Below are 17,956 nucleotides of genomic sequence, written 5' to 3'. Positions count from 1 at the left end.
AGCAGAAAGTCTTTATTCTACCCTGCACATGTTCCAATTGTCCATTGATCGTTTCTATGTATCCGCAGTTACATCCTTATAATTGTTGAATGGCATGGCATGTTGTTGTTATTTTTGTCATTTCATGTCATTGTATGTCTTTTTAACACAACAATCAAGTCAGATTTATAAGAAAAAACAATCACCCATTTAACTTACCCCCTGTCATTCAGTTCAATTCAGCAACAACACGTGACGCCACCTTATTATAGGGTCGAGATATATTCTCATACTTCAGGGAGTTTCATTTCATTATTTCGAAACCTTGAAGCCTACTCTGTCAACCTTGGAGATCGGATCTGTCAGTCATTGTTTTCTGTCTTGAGAAAGCGCTCAAAGCGATGCAATCATTTATTAATGGTATTCTGGGCTGCCTGCGATTGTGCAATAATGAACACATTTACGGAGACCCAGAGCGCAATGTATGGATCGAAAATAGACAACAGCAGTATGGCACAACATAAACAGATGTAGGCCACTGTCTCACGTTTCCAGATGTGAAATCTCACACATTTTGTGAGTACAGTTGGACAAGAATACACTAAGATAGAAAAAGGTCTTTAAAGCTGTCATAAAAGAGAAACAGTTTTTAAAAACCTGAATTTAAATATTCCCTTTGTCTTCTCCAAGCACAGGCCACTTTAAAGTAACATAATTGACATGATATGAACATAATTAACGTAATTGCCTACCTGAAACTCTTAAAAACACGCCTCAATAATAGCAATATCTAATCATTAATAATAACTATAATAATACCAATTATCCATTTACTAACAAACAAAAAATATCACTTACAAAAAAACGAGTGTGAGACGTCAGTTAATTAAAACGAAAGATAGAAACATTGGACTCGGAACTGATCCATTTGAGGTTAAATCCCGAGGGTGATTTAATCGGATCTTCCTCTGTGTTCTATGAATGATGAACAGATGAATGAATTCAGCACAGGAACGCACACAAATAATTCACCCTTTTGGCCTTGCTATTTCCAAATATGTACACAGGGTACAAACAACTTTATGGCTTGTCCCCTGCATTCAACCTTGGGCGTGTTGATCAGCAGTATGCATGGCCTGGATGATGGGGAAGATTTAGAGCGGAGCGGGAGAGACAATGAGGTGTTCCCGCCAAAACCCAGGTGTTTAAGTCATGTGGTGGCGAGATGAGCTCTATGGTTTTCACTCTGAAACGTTTTGACGGTTAGAGGCTCAGATTTTTGTAATTTTCAAAGCATTCATTTAGATATATAGGTTATTACTTTTGTAGGAAAAAAATCATACAATAAAATTGTATCACCTAACATGAATGAAACCTTTAAAACAAAAAACCATTGATCGAGGAGTTATTTGCAAAATCGAAACCTTACATTCGACATTGTCATATTTATGAAATCCTTTATTTATTCATCGTGCTGTTCTGGTTCATTGTCACTTTGGTCTCTCTTGGCTTAACCAAATGAATCCTGTTTCGAATCTAAATCCCAAATCCTGTTCCGCCAACATCTTATAATACAGATCCGGCAGATCAGAAACTCTTATCCAAACTTACAAGGAACGACCAAGGATGTACTGTAACAAAAAAGCCACCTGCGTTACTAAGTCTTGGATTTTTTCAATAACCCAGCGATTTTATGTTTTTCTTCATGCCTTTCAAACTGGTGAGGAGGTCTAAAGCACAGGGTCCTTTGACCGTCGGAGGAGAGGCGGTCTGCAGCACCTGCAGTGTGTCTGACATAACCTTGCTGTTGCCTTGTTACTCTATTTGGAAATTGTTGTTCAGTCATGGAAGGGGGGAGGGGGGGGGCTATACATTTATACACACAAGGTTTACCCTTGCCTCGTGCAAAAGTATAAAGGAGGGGTGGGGTTAGAGGGGGAGCAGGTCAGTGTAATGGCTAAGGTGTTTTACCCCCAGTAAAAGGGTCTGAGTTTGATTCCCAATGCCCACAACCGATATGTAATCCTCACGCAGAAACCCGAACCAGCTCATCAAGACATGTATCTGCACTCACTGTCTCTTTGGATTAAAGCATCTTCAAAATGACTTTATGGTAAAAAGTTGAAAATATAAAATACATTTGTCTGTATGAAGCACCAATGACAAGATCCAGCTGTACACAGACACCTGATGTCCTGTCTGTTCACCTGGGACCCAGGGGTCCTGCTGTCTTATAGAGGCCGCTTCCTGGTGACCGACGCCCCAGAGCCTGGGCCAGAGAACCATGAGCTGAAGGGGAGGAGTCACGCCCTGTTCCCCGATTCGTTGCGGAGATCAGAAGGGAAACGGATTTGTGCAAGTAGACAAAGCTCTCAGAAGGGGATATAATGAGGGTATTTCCACAGAGGCCGCTCTACAAAGTGTCGATTTGAAACTTTTGCAAACACTTTTTCTTAGGGTTTAACTTGGCTGGCCGAGTTTGTGTTCATTCAAAACGGCCAATTACAGACCCCCGCTTCCAGCGGCATGATTGGTCTTAACAAATACGAGGCGAGCGGAAAAAAACACCCTCGCCATCACTTTAGATCAATAATCTAAAGTCTGATTCATGAGATAAGTCTATCAACATCAGATACTTGACTACATCAAGGTGGCGTCTCACATCTCTCTAATTGTTTCCAACACAAGACATAGTAGTGAACCATAAGCCGGGTAGCCTGAGAACGAGATGATGAAGAAGGACATCTTGGGACAGCTCAAGTCCATCACAGTCTATCAATATCACAGTTTGTTTGTGAGCCAGGCAGTGTTAGAGTTCATGCATGTTTCATCGTAGTCTCTTCAGGCTGCGTTAAAGTTCATACATTTTTTATTATCGCCTCTTCAAGAATACTTTCCCTTTAATTGCTTTCCAGGGTGCCACTTCTCTCAGTTTTTCGTGCGGTGCATGACTGTGTGTGCGCGCGCACGTGCGTGTCTCCCTCCGTGCCTTCTGCATTTATCACGATGGCTCTCCTCTCACACATTGTTTGTCTTTATCTCAACATGTCCAAACAGCCAACATTTTAGACGTTTTAATAACAGGCTGGTCGTCCTTCAGACAAAAGCTTCCGTCTGTTTTCATGATACCATGGCCTGCCCCCCTCTCTCTCTCTCTCTCTCTCTCTCTCTCTCTCTCTCTCTCTCTCTCTCTCTCTCTCTCTCTCTCTCTCTCTCTCTCTCTCTCTCTCTCTCTCTCTCTCTCTCTCTCTCTCTCTCTCTCTCTCTCTCTCTCTCTCTCTCTCTCTCTCTCTCTCTCTCTCTCTCTCTCTCTCTCTCTCTCTCTCTCAAACACTAGCGATGCTATCTCCCCACCAGGCCGGCGATGGGGGCAGGCGAGGTCTGGCAGGCGGGCAAGTGGCTGTCATGGCAACGATAGCGATGTTGGTTAAGGGAGCGGCCGTGGACAGGGGGAGGGGCTCACCTAATTGCCCATTTTAGGGTTTTCCTAGTCGAAACAGGCCTCCCGTTCTGAATAATTACAAGTATTCAACAATATGTAATTGTAGCATATATATTTGAACAAAGATAAAAAAAGTTATGGCCACTTCCTTCAATAGTACTTTAAGGAATTTAGTTGAGTCTCCCTAGTTGAGTGTAAATGCATTGTTTAACATTGAAACTGGGCCCTGTAGAGCTTAGAAGAGCACTTTGAATAAGAAAAGAAATTTCTATCATATATAAATGATTGGAAAAGTAATTAATAATCAGCTGACTGAAGTTATCAACAAGCCACCTTCCAAATTACACTCCCTTGCATTCTAATTACAAGTATAGCGCATCCAAACAACACTGATTGCTGCCATGCTGCCCTTAACCTTAAGTAAGCCTTAAGTAAGTTGGCAGATCCCAAATGCTAACTTTCATTGTTTTCTGGTTTGGGTTTAAGCCTAGGTTTAAGGAATGCCTGCAGCCTCATCTCTAGGCATCCTTGAACACGATGGCGTAACCCCTCCGTCCTTAATGACCTGGATCTAAAACAATTCACAGGAAGTCGCTTCGGATAAAAACTTATGCTGAATAACTCAAGTGCGTGGGGACTGGAGTGTGTGCAGGGCTTTCAGAGAGCGGTACATCTCTGCTGTACACACTGTGCTTAACCCCCTCTCTGTTGGTATTCAATTGAGACAGCCTTCAGCGTGCGTCTCCGTTCTCCGCTCTGTGATTCCCTCCCGTCTCCCTCCCTCTCTCTCCCGTCTCCCTCCTTCTCTCTACTGTCTCCCACCCCAAACCCTGACCGACCATCCGCTCGCTGGGTTCGGCGGTTGCCAGGAGAACAGCGAGTCCCTCCTGTGCCAGGTGAGGCGTTGTCGATGGCAACGTGAGGAGAGCTCGATAAGACAGGGACCACAGCCGTTAAAGGTCTGTGTTTGTACTCTGCTGCGTGTCTGCGAACGACACCGGGGGAAAGCAAGGCTCAGTGGAGCGGGCCGGCGGCGCCTCCGGGGAAAGGGAGCCGGGTGTTTACAGAACCAGGTGCCGCTGAATCACACGCTCTAGTCCTTCACTGCTAAATGATATATTTATACCGCAGCATTGTCGGATACTCAACAGCGTTCCAAGGGTATGCTTTATGCTTCAATAACGCTGCCTTTTAACGGTTACAAATCAATGCGCCGCACATGTGTGCAAACATTTACACGCATGCATGTACATGTGTACGTACCCACAAACAAACACACACACACACACACACACACACACTTAAACAAACACCCACGCAGGCAAATGGACACCTAAACACACAAACGCACACACACACACACACACACACACACACAAACACACACACAAACATAAGCAAACACCCACACAGGCAAATGGACATAAACACAAACACACACACATACACCACTCGAAGACATTTGCATAGATGCATTCGTTACAGTGGATCCTTAAGCACATGCATAAGCAGGCAGACTAACATATTCAGTGGCCCACATTTCCACCAGGCACGTCTGTTACCTCCTGCTGTTGGACTACTTGCTCAGTCTATCCTCTCCCTGCAAGACTCTAAGCAATAATAACAATAACACATTCGAGCATGCAGCACTTTTCCAGACACTCTACAATGGCAATCAAACAGAGAAACAAAGAGAAACAAAATCGGACATCAATAAAAATTAATTTTTCATTCAAACTTTTCCAAACACACACATAAAGCAGCAGAAAGAGAGACAGGTGATGAGAGATAGACATCAAAAGCATTTTTAGTCTATAAATGTTTTAGTGGGGGGTTTAAAGTGCCAAGACGTGGGCTTTAAACTGCCATGATTTGGCGATTGCCTAGAGAAGCGTTTCCCTTATGTCGCCCCTTCGAGGCCGATGAGGGGATGTCTCTTTATAGACTCCAAGCTAAGCAGTGGGAGACCGAGTCAAAGATAAGCCCCCCAGAATAATCTCATTATCAACGGTTGTCACAAGTACTTCCCTCCCGACCACCGAGTATTGCCTGGAAAAGCGTGCTTCTGAACACACACACATTCGTCTGTGTCTACCAAAGGGTTGTACCGCCCACGAATCCTCCATTGCTGGTTTCTACCCTCCCAGCTCCAAGCGGTTTCTTATTTAAGCAACGTCTTCTTCTGTCTAGAGACGCCTGGCCTGATTTCCCTGTTGAGGTTTCATTATTGTTGTTGTTGTTGTTTTGTTGTGGTGACAGAATGTGTCACGGCGTTGTAAGTGAGGTTTTTTTGCTAGTTGCAATGACTCTCACAGAGAGGAGGGGATCTCTGTGCATTTGTATGTGTCTCTGTGTGTGTGTGTGTGTGTGTGTGTGTGTGTGTGTGTGTGTGTGTGTGTGTGTGTGTGTGTGTGTGTGTGTGTGTGTGTGTGTGTGTGTGTCGTTTCCAGGTGAATAAGTTAAGCAGGATTCTCTAGAGTGAGGTGTGGTTGGAAGTAGCTTTTTTCCCATAGATAAAAGAGGTGAGGAAAAATATATCCTAACTGATCAATAGTGATGCAATTAATTATCTAATGATACATATAGTTAGACGTATCGATACATACAATTCAGCGTTACGTATAATATACAGAAAAAAAAACGCCCTTTGCTTTTAGAAGGCCAGTAAAGCTGTATTCAATGAAACATCCAGAATGATGCTGTTTTCGTTTTATTTTCAACATTGTTAATCGTGATTCAATATTTGAAGGCGACTTGGTGTGAACTGTGTTGGTTATTAGTGCTGGCTGCGCGGTGTTTGATGTTTGGGGGTTAGGGGCGGTTTGAGCAGCACCTTTGATATGCAGATGGCGCCACTGTTTGAGCCGCGTAATTAGACGGCAGCCATCTGAGACAGACCCTGCTGGGGCCCGGCTGTTGTCAGGGGCCCGTGATTGGTAAACAAGTTGTTTTACTGCATGGCATTACAATGTCCCTGCACGTCAACAAAGATCAGGTGAGCAGTCTTGAGAACATGTGATGGAAATGTCCCCACAATGACCAAAACTATTTAAGAAGTTTACTTTTAAATTACCATGATACAAGATGTCCCCACGATGACCCAAACTATTTAAGAAGTGTACTTTTAAATGACCATGATACAAGATTAATTTATGCATTAAGATGTCCCCAAAATTACAACAAATATTTTTAGAAGTGTTCTTTTAAATGGCCATCATACAAGATGTCCCCACAATAACCAAACTATTGAAGAAGTGTACCTTTAAAGGACCATGATACAAGATGTACCCACAATGACCAAAACTATTGAAGAAATGTACCGATAAATGACCCTGATACAAGATGTCCCCGCAATGATAAAAGAGGCGAGACGTGTGTTATTTTAAAGAGGAACACAATACAAAAATGTCCCCACAAGGATTTGTCCGTAGTTCTGGGCTTATTACAACAGAAGGAAAGCCAGCTACAACAGCTACATCTTCACATCTCACTAAGCAGCGGAGGCAAACCTCCAATTTACCCCGGACACAAAAAGGCATTACTCTACGGCAGAACGAGGGCAGCTCGGGAAACGGCTTTTGTAGCATAAGCTGTGGAAAGTCGTGCAGATGAGCGTGACTCCCCGAGGCCTGGCTGAGGCTCGCTCTGGTGCCAGAGACAGAGCGCACTATTGGGGCTGCAAAGTATTTTGAAATAAGTCTCATTTTGTTCCATATTGTTGGTACATTAGTGGACAAATCTCACCCAATGGTACATTTCAGTCTCCTTCAATTGGCCAATAAACAAGCCTTTTTAATCCGACCTTCAGTATATAATGACTTTTCAGAGAGGCTTTAGGACTATTCCTCTATTGTCTCTTGTATTCAAGCTCTTGTCCGAGAAAGAGGGATAACTTTAGTGACTTCATTCCTTCCAGCCTGCTTTCCTTCTTTTTGAGTAATACAATAGCCGTGTAGCCTTGGGTACTTTATTACCTTCTTGTTTGTGTTCACCCCAAAACCTTCCCCAATCTCCTTACATACAGGTTCCTTTGTATATCACTACAGTTATTATGTGTTATATTTATTGGAGGCATTTATCCAACATGAGTGCAAAGATTTGCAGCATGGGTGGCCAGAGTAGGGATAGAACCCCTAACCCTGGCAGGGGTAATGCCTTGGTCCACCAGTGGAGCTAGACAGGGAACTATCCCAGAACCTTGGCAGGGGTAATGCCTTGGTCCACCAGTGGAGCTAGACAGGGAACTATCCCATAACCATGGCAGTGGTAGTGCCTTGGTCCACCAGTGGAGTTAGACAGGGAATTAAACCCCTAACTCTGGCACAGGTAATTCCATGCTCCATCAGTTGATCTCAACAGGACCCCGGCACCATTAATATCCAGTGTGGTAAGAGAATGAAATAAGGTATTTTATTCAGAGACTGGGGGGTTTGAAGAACCACTTGTGAGTGGACATCATCACAGCCCTGGTAATAAAGGATAATTCCTCCTCCAGCCGCAGCGTCACATCCTACTAAGCAGCCCGAATCAAGCACACCTAACCTGGAGGGAGAATTGCTGGCCGATGCCTCCCCAGCCAAGCCCGGCCCCCCCCACCCCAACAGGCTAGCTCTATCTGTTAGCGCTCCCGCTGATGAGCAATTATCATAATTGGTTGCTTTGTTCGTCTAATTAGGACGCCGCTGTAATTGGTTCCAGACTTTAGTTCGAAAATAATAGAGAAGGAGAACGCTTTCTCTCTCATTCTCCCTTTGCCTCTCTTTTCCCTCGGTCTCTCCAAGTTCCCTCTCTCACACTCGCGCTCCATCTCCATTGACTTTAATTGACTTTAATGCCATCAATCACCCGGGCTCGCGCCTCGCAGAGAAAGGGAATGGGTTGGGAAACGAGGAAGGGAGAAGGGGTATTTTTAACTCCAACGCCTTTGCCCTAGCGATGTGTCAGATTGTCAGGTGAATGGTTTGCTACGGATAGATATGATCCCTATTCGTTTAGTCGACAGTCATAATCCTCAGTCTAAACATCCACAAGGCAGTTAACAAATATATTATACATAAGATATATATTTCACAAGGCTTTAGACGTTTTTAAATCATTTTAATTCAAGAGGGCTTTAATGTCATTGATTTTTTATTTTATTTTATTTCCAAGTTAACTCATTATTTAACGAAGGAAAAATAACAAAATCATCTTGGCATATAACATATATTTATATAATTATTATTATATATTATTTATAGTTGCTTGACAGTTTAAACTAATGCCAAAATCGTTTAAGAGCATGGAGTGTAAGACCTTTGGCTGTGTTCCCCGTTCTCTAGACAGCAGCCATTTTGACGTTGCCTCCCTAATGGCCTAATGGTCACATCTGACGGAGACATATTGGCATGGAATACTGCGGATAGAAAATGGCAGCCGCGTGATTGAATTTTTTTCGTTATCCAAACAGTTAGGAGTGACGGATGACGGCGGCTCAACAGCTGGCACCAGCGGAGGATATTTGGAAACACCGTCGACAGCCGACAGGCACAACCAATACTTTGACGTTTTTAGTCCTCTCACTCTCCAAATCGTCCTCTCATTCTTTACCTCTCTCCTTCTCTTTCTTTCCATCTCTTTCACTCTCACTTTCTCTTTCTATCCCTCTCTCTCTTTTCGTCTCTTTCACTCTAACTTTCTTTCTTACTGTCTCTCCTCTCTCTTTCCATTTCTCTCACTTGCTCTTGCTTCCTCTCTCGCCGTCTCTCACATTAAAAAAAAAATATATATATACACACACACACACACACACACACACACACACACACACACACACACACACACACACACACACACACACACACACACATATATATATACATATATACATACATACACACAGTATATAAATTCTCTCCTATATATACCTGTATATGTATTTCTCAAACACTATCCCACTCACATTATTTCCCTCTCACTTTGTCTCTCTCACTCTCTTGTATGTATGTGTGTTTCTCCTCTGGCAGTATTGGTACGAGAGGATTTGTTTGCATCTGTTGTGTATGGAGAAGGAGAAAACCGAGGTATTGAGCGGGCGAGGAGTAGACACCACACACAGAGAGAGAGAGAGAGAGAGAGAGAGAGAGAGAGAGAGAGAGAGAGAGAGAGAGAGAGAGAGAGAGAGAGAGAGAGAGAGAGAGAGAGAGAGAGAGAGAGAGAGAGAGAGAGAGAGAGAGAGAGAGAGAGGGCGAGAGAGAGGGGTAGAGAGAGGGGGGGGTGGGTAGATGGATCTTTGCAGTAGGAGAGAGAGAAGAAGTGAGAGGCTGCAGTCTGATATGACCATGTGCGTGTGTGTATATGTATGCGGCTATGTGTGTACTAAGCCCTAGATGCCGTTCCAAATGAAGAAGGCACCTCTGCTCTGGGCTAAAATGCTTGTTTCTTCTCCCTCATCTACAGAGTATTCCTCCAAATTCTCTCTCTCTCTCTCTCTCTCTCTCTCTCTCTCTCTCTCTCTCTCTCTCTCTCTCTCTCTCTCTCTCTCTCTCTCTCTCTCTCTCTCTCTCTCTCTCTCTCTCTCTCTCTCTCTCTCTCTCTCTCTCTCTCTCTCTCTCTCTCTCTCTCTCTCTGCGAATCACCATACCTCTGGTGTCTATATCCACGATCTTAAACATAAAACAGTAATGATCATGACTTATTGATCGGTACCAGGCTTTTCGGCTGCGCTATGGAAGCAGCCCCGCCTGGGACTGCTTCCATAGCGGAGTTGATGGTGAGGACATGAAGCACCTGATTCAGAACAAATGAGAGCAGAGATAAAAAAAACCTACAGGCTAGTATGATGCAGGATGCAAGGCCTCTGTGTACCCAAGCCCTACCTCACGATGTCCTTAGCGTGTAAAGCACTTAACGATGTATTCCTATAGTAAAAGTACGCTGGAACTACCACAAACAATTTCATTATCACTAATTTATTGTTAAAAACACATACTGGATTTATATATTGTTTTCTGCTCATTATTATATACAATGAACTGTATTGGCAGATTTTTGTTATTGCCCTAATTGTTTTACAAAAAACGTTACAAATGTGTAACATTTTCACAATTGTGACAATTTAATATAATTTTCTCCAAGCTCCAAGTCATCCCTTAAATCTTTCTTTTGAAATGCTCTTTCTCAAGGTCTTCTAAGTCTTATTAAACCATTGAAACTCTTTGAGTGCCACTCTAATCAAGTCCATCACATTCTCCGCGGCACTTCAAAATGTCCTGTTGTCCCGCATTGATTCAGAACAAATGAGAGCAGAGATAAAAAACCTACGGGCTAGTATGATGCAGGATGCAAGGCCTCTGTGTACCCAAGCCCTGCCTCACGATGTCCTCAGCGTGTAAAGCACTTAACGATGTATTCCAATAGTAAAAGTACGCTGGAACTACCACAAACAACTTCATTATCACTAATTTATTGTTAAAAACACATACTGGATTTATATATTGTTTTCTGCTCATTATTATATACAATGAACTGTATTGGCAGATTTTTGTTATTGCCCTAATTGTTTTACAAAAAACGTTACAAATGTGTAACATTTTCACAATTGTGACAATTTAATATAATTTTCTCCAAGCTCCAAGTCATCCCTTAAATCTTTCTTTTGAAATGCTCTTTCTCAAGGTCTTCTAAGTCTTATTAAACCATTGAAACTCTTTGAGTGCCACTCTGATCAAGTCCATCACATTCTCCGTGGCACTTCAAAATGTCCTGTTGTCCCGCATTGTGCACCGCTGCACAAAGCAAGCAGCTCCAAGGAGTATTGTGAGGCTGTGCTCCATAGCGGCGTCTCTATAATAGATTCAGTATCTCCACAAAGAAGACGCAGAAGTGGCTGGATGCTCAATAACACAGAGGGCCTCCATTTTAAGGGCCCCTCTCGTTTCTCTCTGTTTGACACCCCCCGACACTGCAGTGAGCGGGGGGACCACATTGGTTAGTGAGGATGCTGCCATTGACCAGGGGAGGCCTGTTTGAATAGACAGCTTTCACAGCTTTTGTCTTCTGGAGGTCTGAGGGCCCCTCTCTCCTCTCCTTGTACCTTCTCTCCCCTCCTTGTTGTGCCTCTTCTCCTCCCATCTCGTCCTTTCTCTTTTCTCTTCGGTTCTCGTCTCTTCTTGTTGCTGCTCCTCCTTTTCCCCTCTCCTAATCTCTTCTCTCTCGCTCTTCTCTTCTCTTTTCCTCCCCTCAACCCCCCCCCCTCCTGGCAACCAGCAGGCATTTAGTTCTCAGGCACATGGTGGTGAACTGGTTTGGACATCAAACATTCACACAGAGAGACATTTGGCTTTTATCCAAAGTCCCTGAAAGGAGAGGCTGAGAACGATCAATATTCTGAGCAACTGCAGACTTCCACCCGCACATATTGCTCAACCAATCCTACAAGAAATATTGCAGAGTGTAGCGGAGTTATGGGATCAGGGGAAGTCATATGAATAAGTGGAAGTTGATTGCACAAACGTAGAACAGAATGTTTATTCACTGATGGAAAGTATATATGAGTCAGTTTGAGTCTGAACTCCATGGAGAACGCAGAGCAAGAGAAGAGTCAGAAAAGATGCAGATGTTGTCTACTGCTCGGGTAGACATTCGGTGGAAAAAGGGACATCAATAATCGTTATATTGGAATCGGTGTATTTCTTTGGACATATTGAGACCCACAGTTGCCAATAGGGACAACAATAATGCATAACGCTGTCCGACAGGATGGTTTTGCCGTGTCTCTTTGCTAAGCTTGGCACCAAAAATAATGAAAAATACAAAACAATTAAACTTTCTCTATCGCTATCATCTAAAAGTATAGTTTTGGAATGAAGCACTTGAAACTGTTTGCTCATTTGATTAATTTAATTCTTGCAATTTCCAAGTTGTTGCTTCACGGTTGAATGCACTTATTGCAAGTTGGTTTGGATAAAAGAGTCAACTACATAAATATACCAGAACCATGGACAGCTCTATTGAGTAGGACCCCCCCCTCTTCTAACACACACCAGAACCATGGACAGCTCTATTGAGTAGGACCCCCCCCTCCTCTCACACACACACCAGAACCATGGACAGCTCTATTGAGTAGGACCCCCCCTCCCACACACCCACACACCAGAACCATGGACAGCTCTATTGAGTAGGACCCCCCCCCCTCCCACACACACACACACACCAGAACCATGGACAGCTCTATTGAGTAGGACCCCCCCCTCCCACACACACACACCAGAACCATGGACAGCTCTAAAGAGTAGAACACACACCACACAAGAACCATGGACAGCTCCATATAGAATAACCCAAACCGCACCCACACACACGCACACACAAGAGAACCATGGACACCTCCACACAGTAGAACCAACCACACACACACACACACACACACACACACACACACACACACACAGCTACACACACCATATTTCAAGCAAGGTTTACCGGATTCTAACTGATAACTTAGACAACTTTAACCTCATGCCGTTAAACATTAAAGAAGACAACTTAAGGGAAAATAACCCAAACAGTAGCAATCTAGGGTCAGTTTCATACAAGTATGCTATTGTTCGGTTTTCTCATTTGTATACTGTTCCTTCATTAATCACCCTGCTGGCCCCTTGTTCTGCTGTGTTTGGCTCTTTTGTCCTAATTTTATTGTGTTCTCTCCAGAGAGGACATTGCCAAGTATCGTCATTAAAAAAAAGTGCTAAAGTGCCAGAGTACTAAAGTTCAGGATTACTTATATCGAGTAAAAGCCTACTGAAATCTCTTTGTTAATTCCCCCAATCAGCAGATCCACTGTTCACACAGATCCCGGTTCAGAGTCTTGCGGGGCTGTTTGGGGTTGATTTCATTAGATTGCATGATTGGTACGTCTCTCTTTACATGCATTAGAAGTTTGATGATTGTAATAATTTCCAACGTCAACATCACGTTATTTTCCATGCTCTCTGTAGCAACTATGTCCTCCCACAAACACATGTGTGGGAGCACACATGTGGTTACACAAATAAGCGCATGATTATCCCCACACATAATCAGACACAAACACACACACACACACACACACACACACACACACACACAGAAGACCATGACTATCTTCATACACACAGAAACCAATTTCTCAACGTATCATTCCATAAACTGTTTCTCTGCGTGTCTTTTCATACTCATTTCAGGCTATAATCTCATTTCCCGCGAAGAGATTTGCTGCAGGAAACAGGCCAATGTTTATTTTGTTAAGTTATGTAGGTTATGTTTTCTTCTCTTTTTTTCAATTAATTCATTTGAACTACTTTTTAACATTCATCACAACAATGCTCATGGAGACTAATTACTTCACTAATTTAGATTTTTAATCAAACTTGCAATTTATATTTCATTCTTTTTGTTTAATTCTATTTGGATTACATTGGTGAGAAACTCCTCTCTCCTCTCTATTCGAACAACAATATTACCATATTTGTACATCCTCCTTCATGGGTTCGAAACTATAAAATTCCGGCGATGCCTTTCGGTCTCAGGGTCTCTTCTGCTCGGCTGCAGCCATCCATTGGCTTTGTGTTCCTCCAATGAGAATGGATATCTATCTCCAGGGACATAAACCTGCTTTGAACCGGGGCCCACGAGTACAGTCCTCACACACTCAAGTACTACACAGGCCAACATCCAGGCGCTTCTGAAAGCGGAAGACCGCGTGTCGGTGTTGACTGCAGCACACCCAGGGACATGTTCACACTCGAAAATAAATGCCTGCAAAATCAAAGCCACTTCAAAATCCAGTTTTGGAGACATGCCTTTGGTTGTGGGAATTTTCTTTTCTGGTTTACAGACAAAACCCTCCCTCCTTTTCTTGGTATTCTTAGGGAACGTTCCAGATTTTTTTTTAAGGCAACTGTCATATTGAGTTGCAGTTTCCAATATATTTTTTAAGACACTGGTTCTCTTGTAATTACTTTTTTAGGCACAGTGCTGTCTTGTGCACTGCATGTTGCTAGGCTTGAGGGATTTTTGGCCTTGATGTAAAATACTCTTGTAGTGGAGAAGGGGTTGTCATATGAACCGGTATAGTTGGCAATGTGGAAGGTAACTTTCTGGGAGCCAATGACTGACCAGTATTTCTGTTTCTATTTTCTTCCAGATATAAACATGGCGGGTGAGCCCAAGCCATACAGGCCCAAGCCGGGAAACAAGCGGCCACTGTCGGCTGTGTACAGGTAAGAACCGATCAAACCTTGATGTCCAATCATTCCTGTTTTCAGGTAAAGCCCAATCACACCTGTGTACAGGCGAGGACAGTTCACACCTGTGTACAGGTAATAACCTATCACAGCTGTATATCGGTAACATCCAAACACTCCTGTATACATATGAGAACCATTCCTACCCGTGTACAGCTAGCAACCTTTCACGGCTGTATACAGGTAATAACCTTTCATACCTGTATACAGGGAAGACCCAAACACTCCTGATAACATATGAGAACCATTCCCACCTGTGTACAGGTAATAGACACTCAAACCTGCATCCAGGTGAGACATAATCACTAGGGTTGTAACGATACACCAACTCACGATTCGGTTTGTATCACGATTTTTGACCCACGATTCGATTCATCCCACGATTTATTTTTATTTTTAAAAGCATTTCATTTAACCTCTTAAGCTCGAGGGTCCCCATATTTGGGGACCCTCGATCACTCTCGCAGCAAAAGGCAAACAACACTGCCCTTATTGTGTAGAAATAATCATACTGCACATCAAATTAAACATGAGAAACTCCGCTACAAGCACATATACGTTTTTATGCACACCAAACACAACTCAAACGCCAAGCATATTGATAATCAAATATCAAAATCTGAATAGCGTCAGAAAGTCAACCCACTCTCCACATTTCCATTGATACCGCACCGATACTTCATTGTACACAAACAATATAATCTCAAATGAAAGCTAAGACCATGACGAGTTCGACAGTACCACTGTCAAGGCCCTACGATAAAAACTCAGTGAACCAGCAGCCAAAGAATACAAAGGTATACAACCACTTATTTACAGCGACTAACATCAATTCTGTCTTACCTTTGCAATTTTTTGATGAAAAGTTGTACTTGAGAGCAATAAACTCCGGTTTTAGTACGTCCAACATGTCTGCATTTGTTTACAACCAGTTTTAATGTGAACCTCACTTATTTTTGGTGTAAGATGGCTTCCTTTCATGAAGCATGCATCGAAGTTGGTTACGCGCTAGTAGTATTCGCTTCCTTACTGTTAGCCAATCATGTGTCTGGCACACATTTCGATACTGCCCCTAAAATCTATTGGCTCTTACGGTTAAAATGAGGTGTCAATCATCTAAATCGACCAATCCCCGGCCGAATTATTAGCCTGCGTAACAGGATGTAGCTCAGGAGAGCTACATCAGGAGAGCTACCTCCGGTAGTGGCCTCTTTACGCACGCATTCTGACGAGTACTGAGAAAAATTAAAAATCAGAAGAAAAATCTAAAACTGTTAAAAGTATGTGATGAACACAGATAATGACATAAAAGTGAAATATATAGTTCAGTACATCAAAAACTACAAATGGCAAAGATGGTGCCAAAATGTGCCAAAATGACCAATTTAGAGAGTCCGCCGAAATAGTCATTATTAAAACCTCTGTAATTTTGCTCTGCTTAACTTTATGATGATCTAACTTTGCAGAGATAATGTTCACGACTTGTGCTATGATTTGATTTCGAATTTTAGCTTCATCAGTATCATTTCAAAGAGATATTCATGGAAGAAGTGTGATTTTTTTATTGGGCAGAAATGAAATCATTCAATCAGTCATTCATGCTTGTGTACCAACTTAATTTACTCTGAGCCAGTGACATAAATAGAGATACTTATAAATCTGAACACATTTCACAAGTGTTCCCTTTATAATGACACCACAATTATTGAAATAGACGTTGTAGATGCAGAGATATTCTCTTTTCATTTTGGGTACGTCATTTTCGAGCAGAAACCAAAAAAATAGGCTGGAGCTTACTTACATAACAATTAACTTAAAAAAAAATGTAACATTTAATAACAAATACTTTGTAACACTGAACAGATTTGAACAGAAAGAATACTATTGAAGTAGGCCTATAGCAAAATTAATTAATAAATAACCAAAGATTGCAGTTGGAGGATGCTAGCAGGTAGGCAAAAACCCTCAACTAGTTTTGTGGTTTAGGCTTACGTATTTGAAAATATTAATGTCAAATAAATAATAGTAATTTGAACCAGCGTTCCCGCTAGAAAAAACGGTGCCGGTCAAAGTGACCTGCATAGGTTTCCAATATTCTATACTCTCCTTTCTTATTAGGCTAGATAGCTTAAATACATTTAAAAAAATGTGTTACGAGCAGCGTAGAGTGCGCGAGAATGGCAGCTTATATGTGTGTGTGACGTAAGCGAGTGAGTGGACGAGCGAGGAGAACGAGCGGTAGCGTGTATGTGTGTCAGTCTAGTGAAGGAACGAACGAGTCTGGTTGTGTATAAGAATAAAGTACCCAGCCTGTCAATAATTGGTGGCTGCTTCATTCCGACCTATAAGCAGACCAACTGCCGGTCAAGCACACAAAACAATAGAGACAGGAATCACACAGGCTATTGTTTCACGCTTGGCCCACTCTGGATAAATGTCGTTCATATCGCATATGAGGATTTCGCAGGCTGTGGAGAAATGCAATCCTCTGTAGCCACGGAACGCTGTCATCACATCGAGGGCATCTTGTTGCAGACTATTATTTAAACTGATTATTAGCTAATTTCAATCGGACAATTTGACCGGAGAGATACAATTTTGTCTGACATTTATTTTTTTCCATTACCGGACAACCCTGGCATAGCTCATATGACGTGGCTGGATCTTGACTGGAAGTATAATGGGAGTTAGAAAGGGCGTGTCCCGCTTCACGGCGAGACAGGTTCGTGGCTTTGAGGGTCGCGATTTCGGCCCTAATAATAATAATGGGAGTGATTCACACCTGGGTACATGTAATCACCAATCACACCTGTATCCAGTACAGACACAATCAAACCTGACCACAGGCAAGAAAAAATTACAACTGACCGCTGAATTTATTTATTTTTGCGCAATTATTTATTTTTTCTCATTCATGAATAAGGAAAAAAGCTTAACAAACAAAACGTAAAAACACCTGTGGACAGGTAAGACCCAAACTCAGGCCGAGGGTCTATTTCTCTATTCATTTTTTGTCTTTTAATGCAAGTTAATAACTGTAAGTCAATATTGGTTTGCCTTGTGTATTTTGCCCTTTGCTTGCGTTTGTTGTTTGGGGCAAACAAAATGTCTTCAAAGTAAATGTTGCCATTCCTCATTAAGCATGACCCTGATGTGTTGTTTCAACGTTAGAACTGTTCCTTCACACGTCATATTACTGCTTGATTACACACACAAACACACACACACACACACACACACACACACACACACACACACACACACACACACA

General features: G+C 42.5%; 1 protein-coding gene across 4 annotated transcripts in view; it reads left to right on the top strand.

Annotated features, from left to right (window-relative positions):
• Nucleotides 1-17,956, top strand: part of ralyl (RALY RNA binding protein like) — a 101,745-nt gene that overhangs the window by 70,086 nt on the left and 13,703 nt on the right. For all 4 annotated transcript variants that reach the window (XM_030349504.1, XM_030349503.1, XM_030349506.1 and 1 more), the window contains exon 3: nucleotides 14,586-14,661. In XM_030349504.1, the coding sequence (XP_030205364.1) occupies nucleotides 14,586-14,661 (76 nt within the window). The remainder of the gene's footprint in view (nucleotides 1-14,585; nucleotides 14,662-17,956) is intronic.

The sequence above is a fragment of the Gadus morhua genome, chromosome 23 (genome assembly GCF_902167405.1).
Source record: "Gadus morhua chromosome 23, gadMor3.0, whole genome shotgun sequence".
NCBI lineage: Eukaryota > Metazoa > Chordata > Actinopteri > Gadiformes > Gadidae > Gadus > Gadus morhua.
Note: the sequence above shows the minus strand (reverse complement) of the source record. Positions and strands in the feature narration are given on the sequence as shown.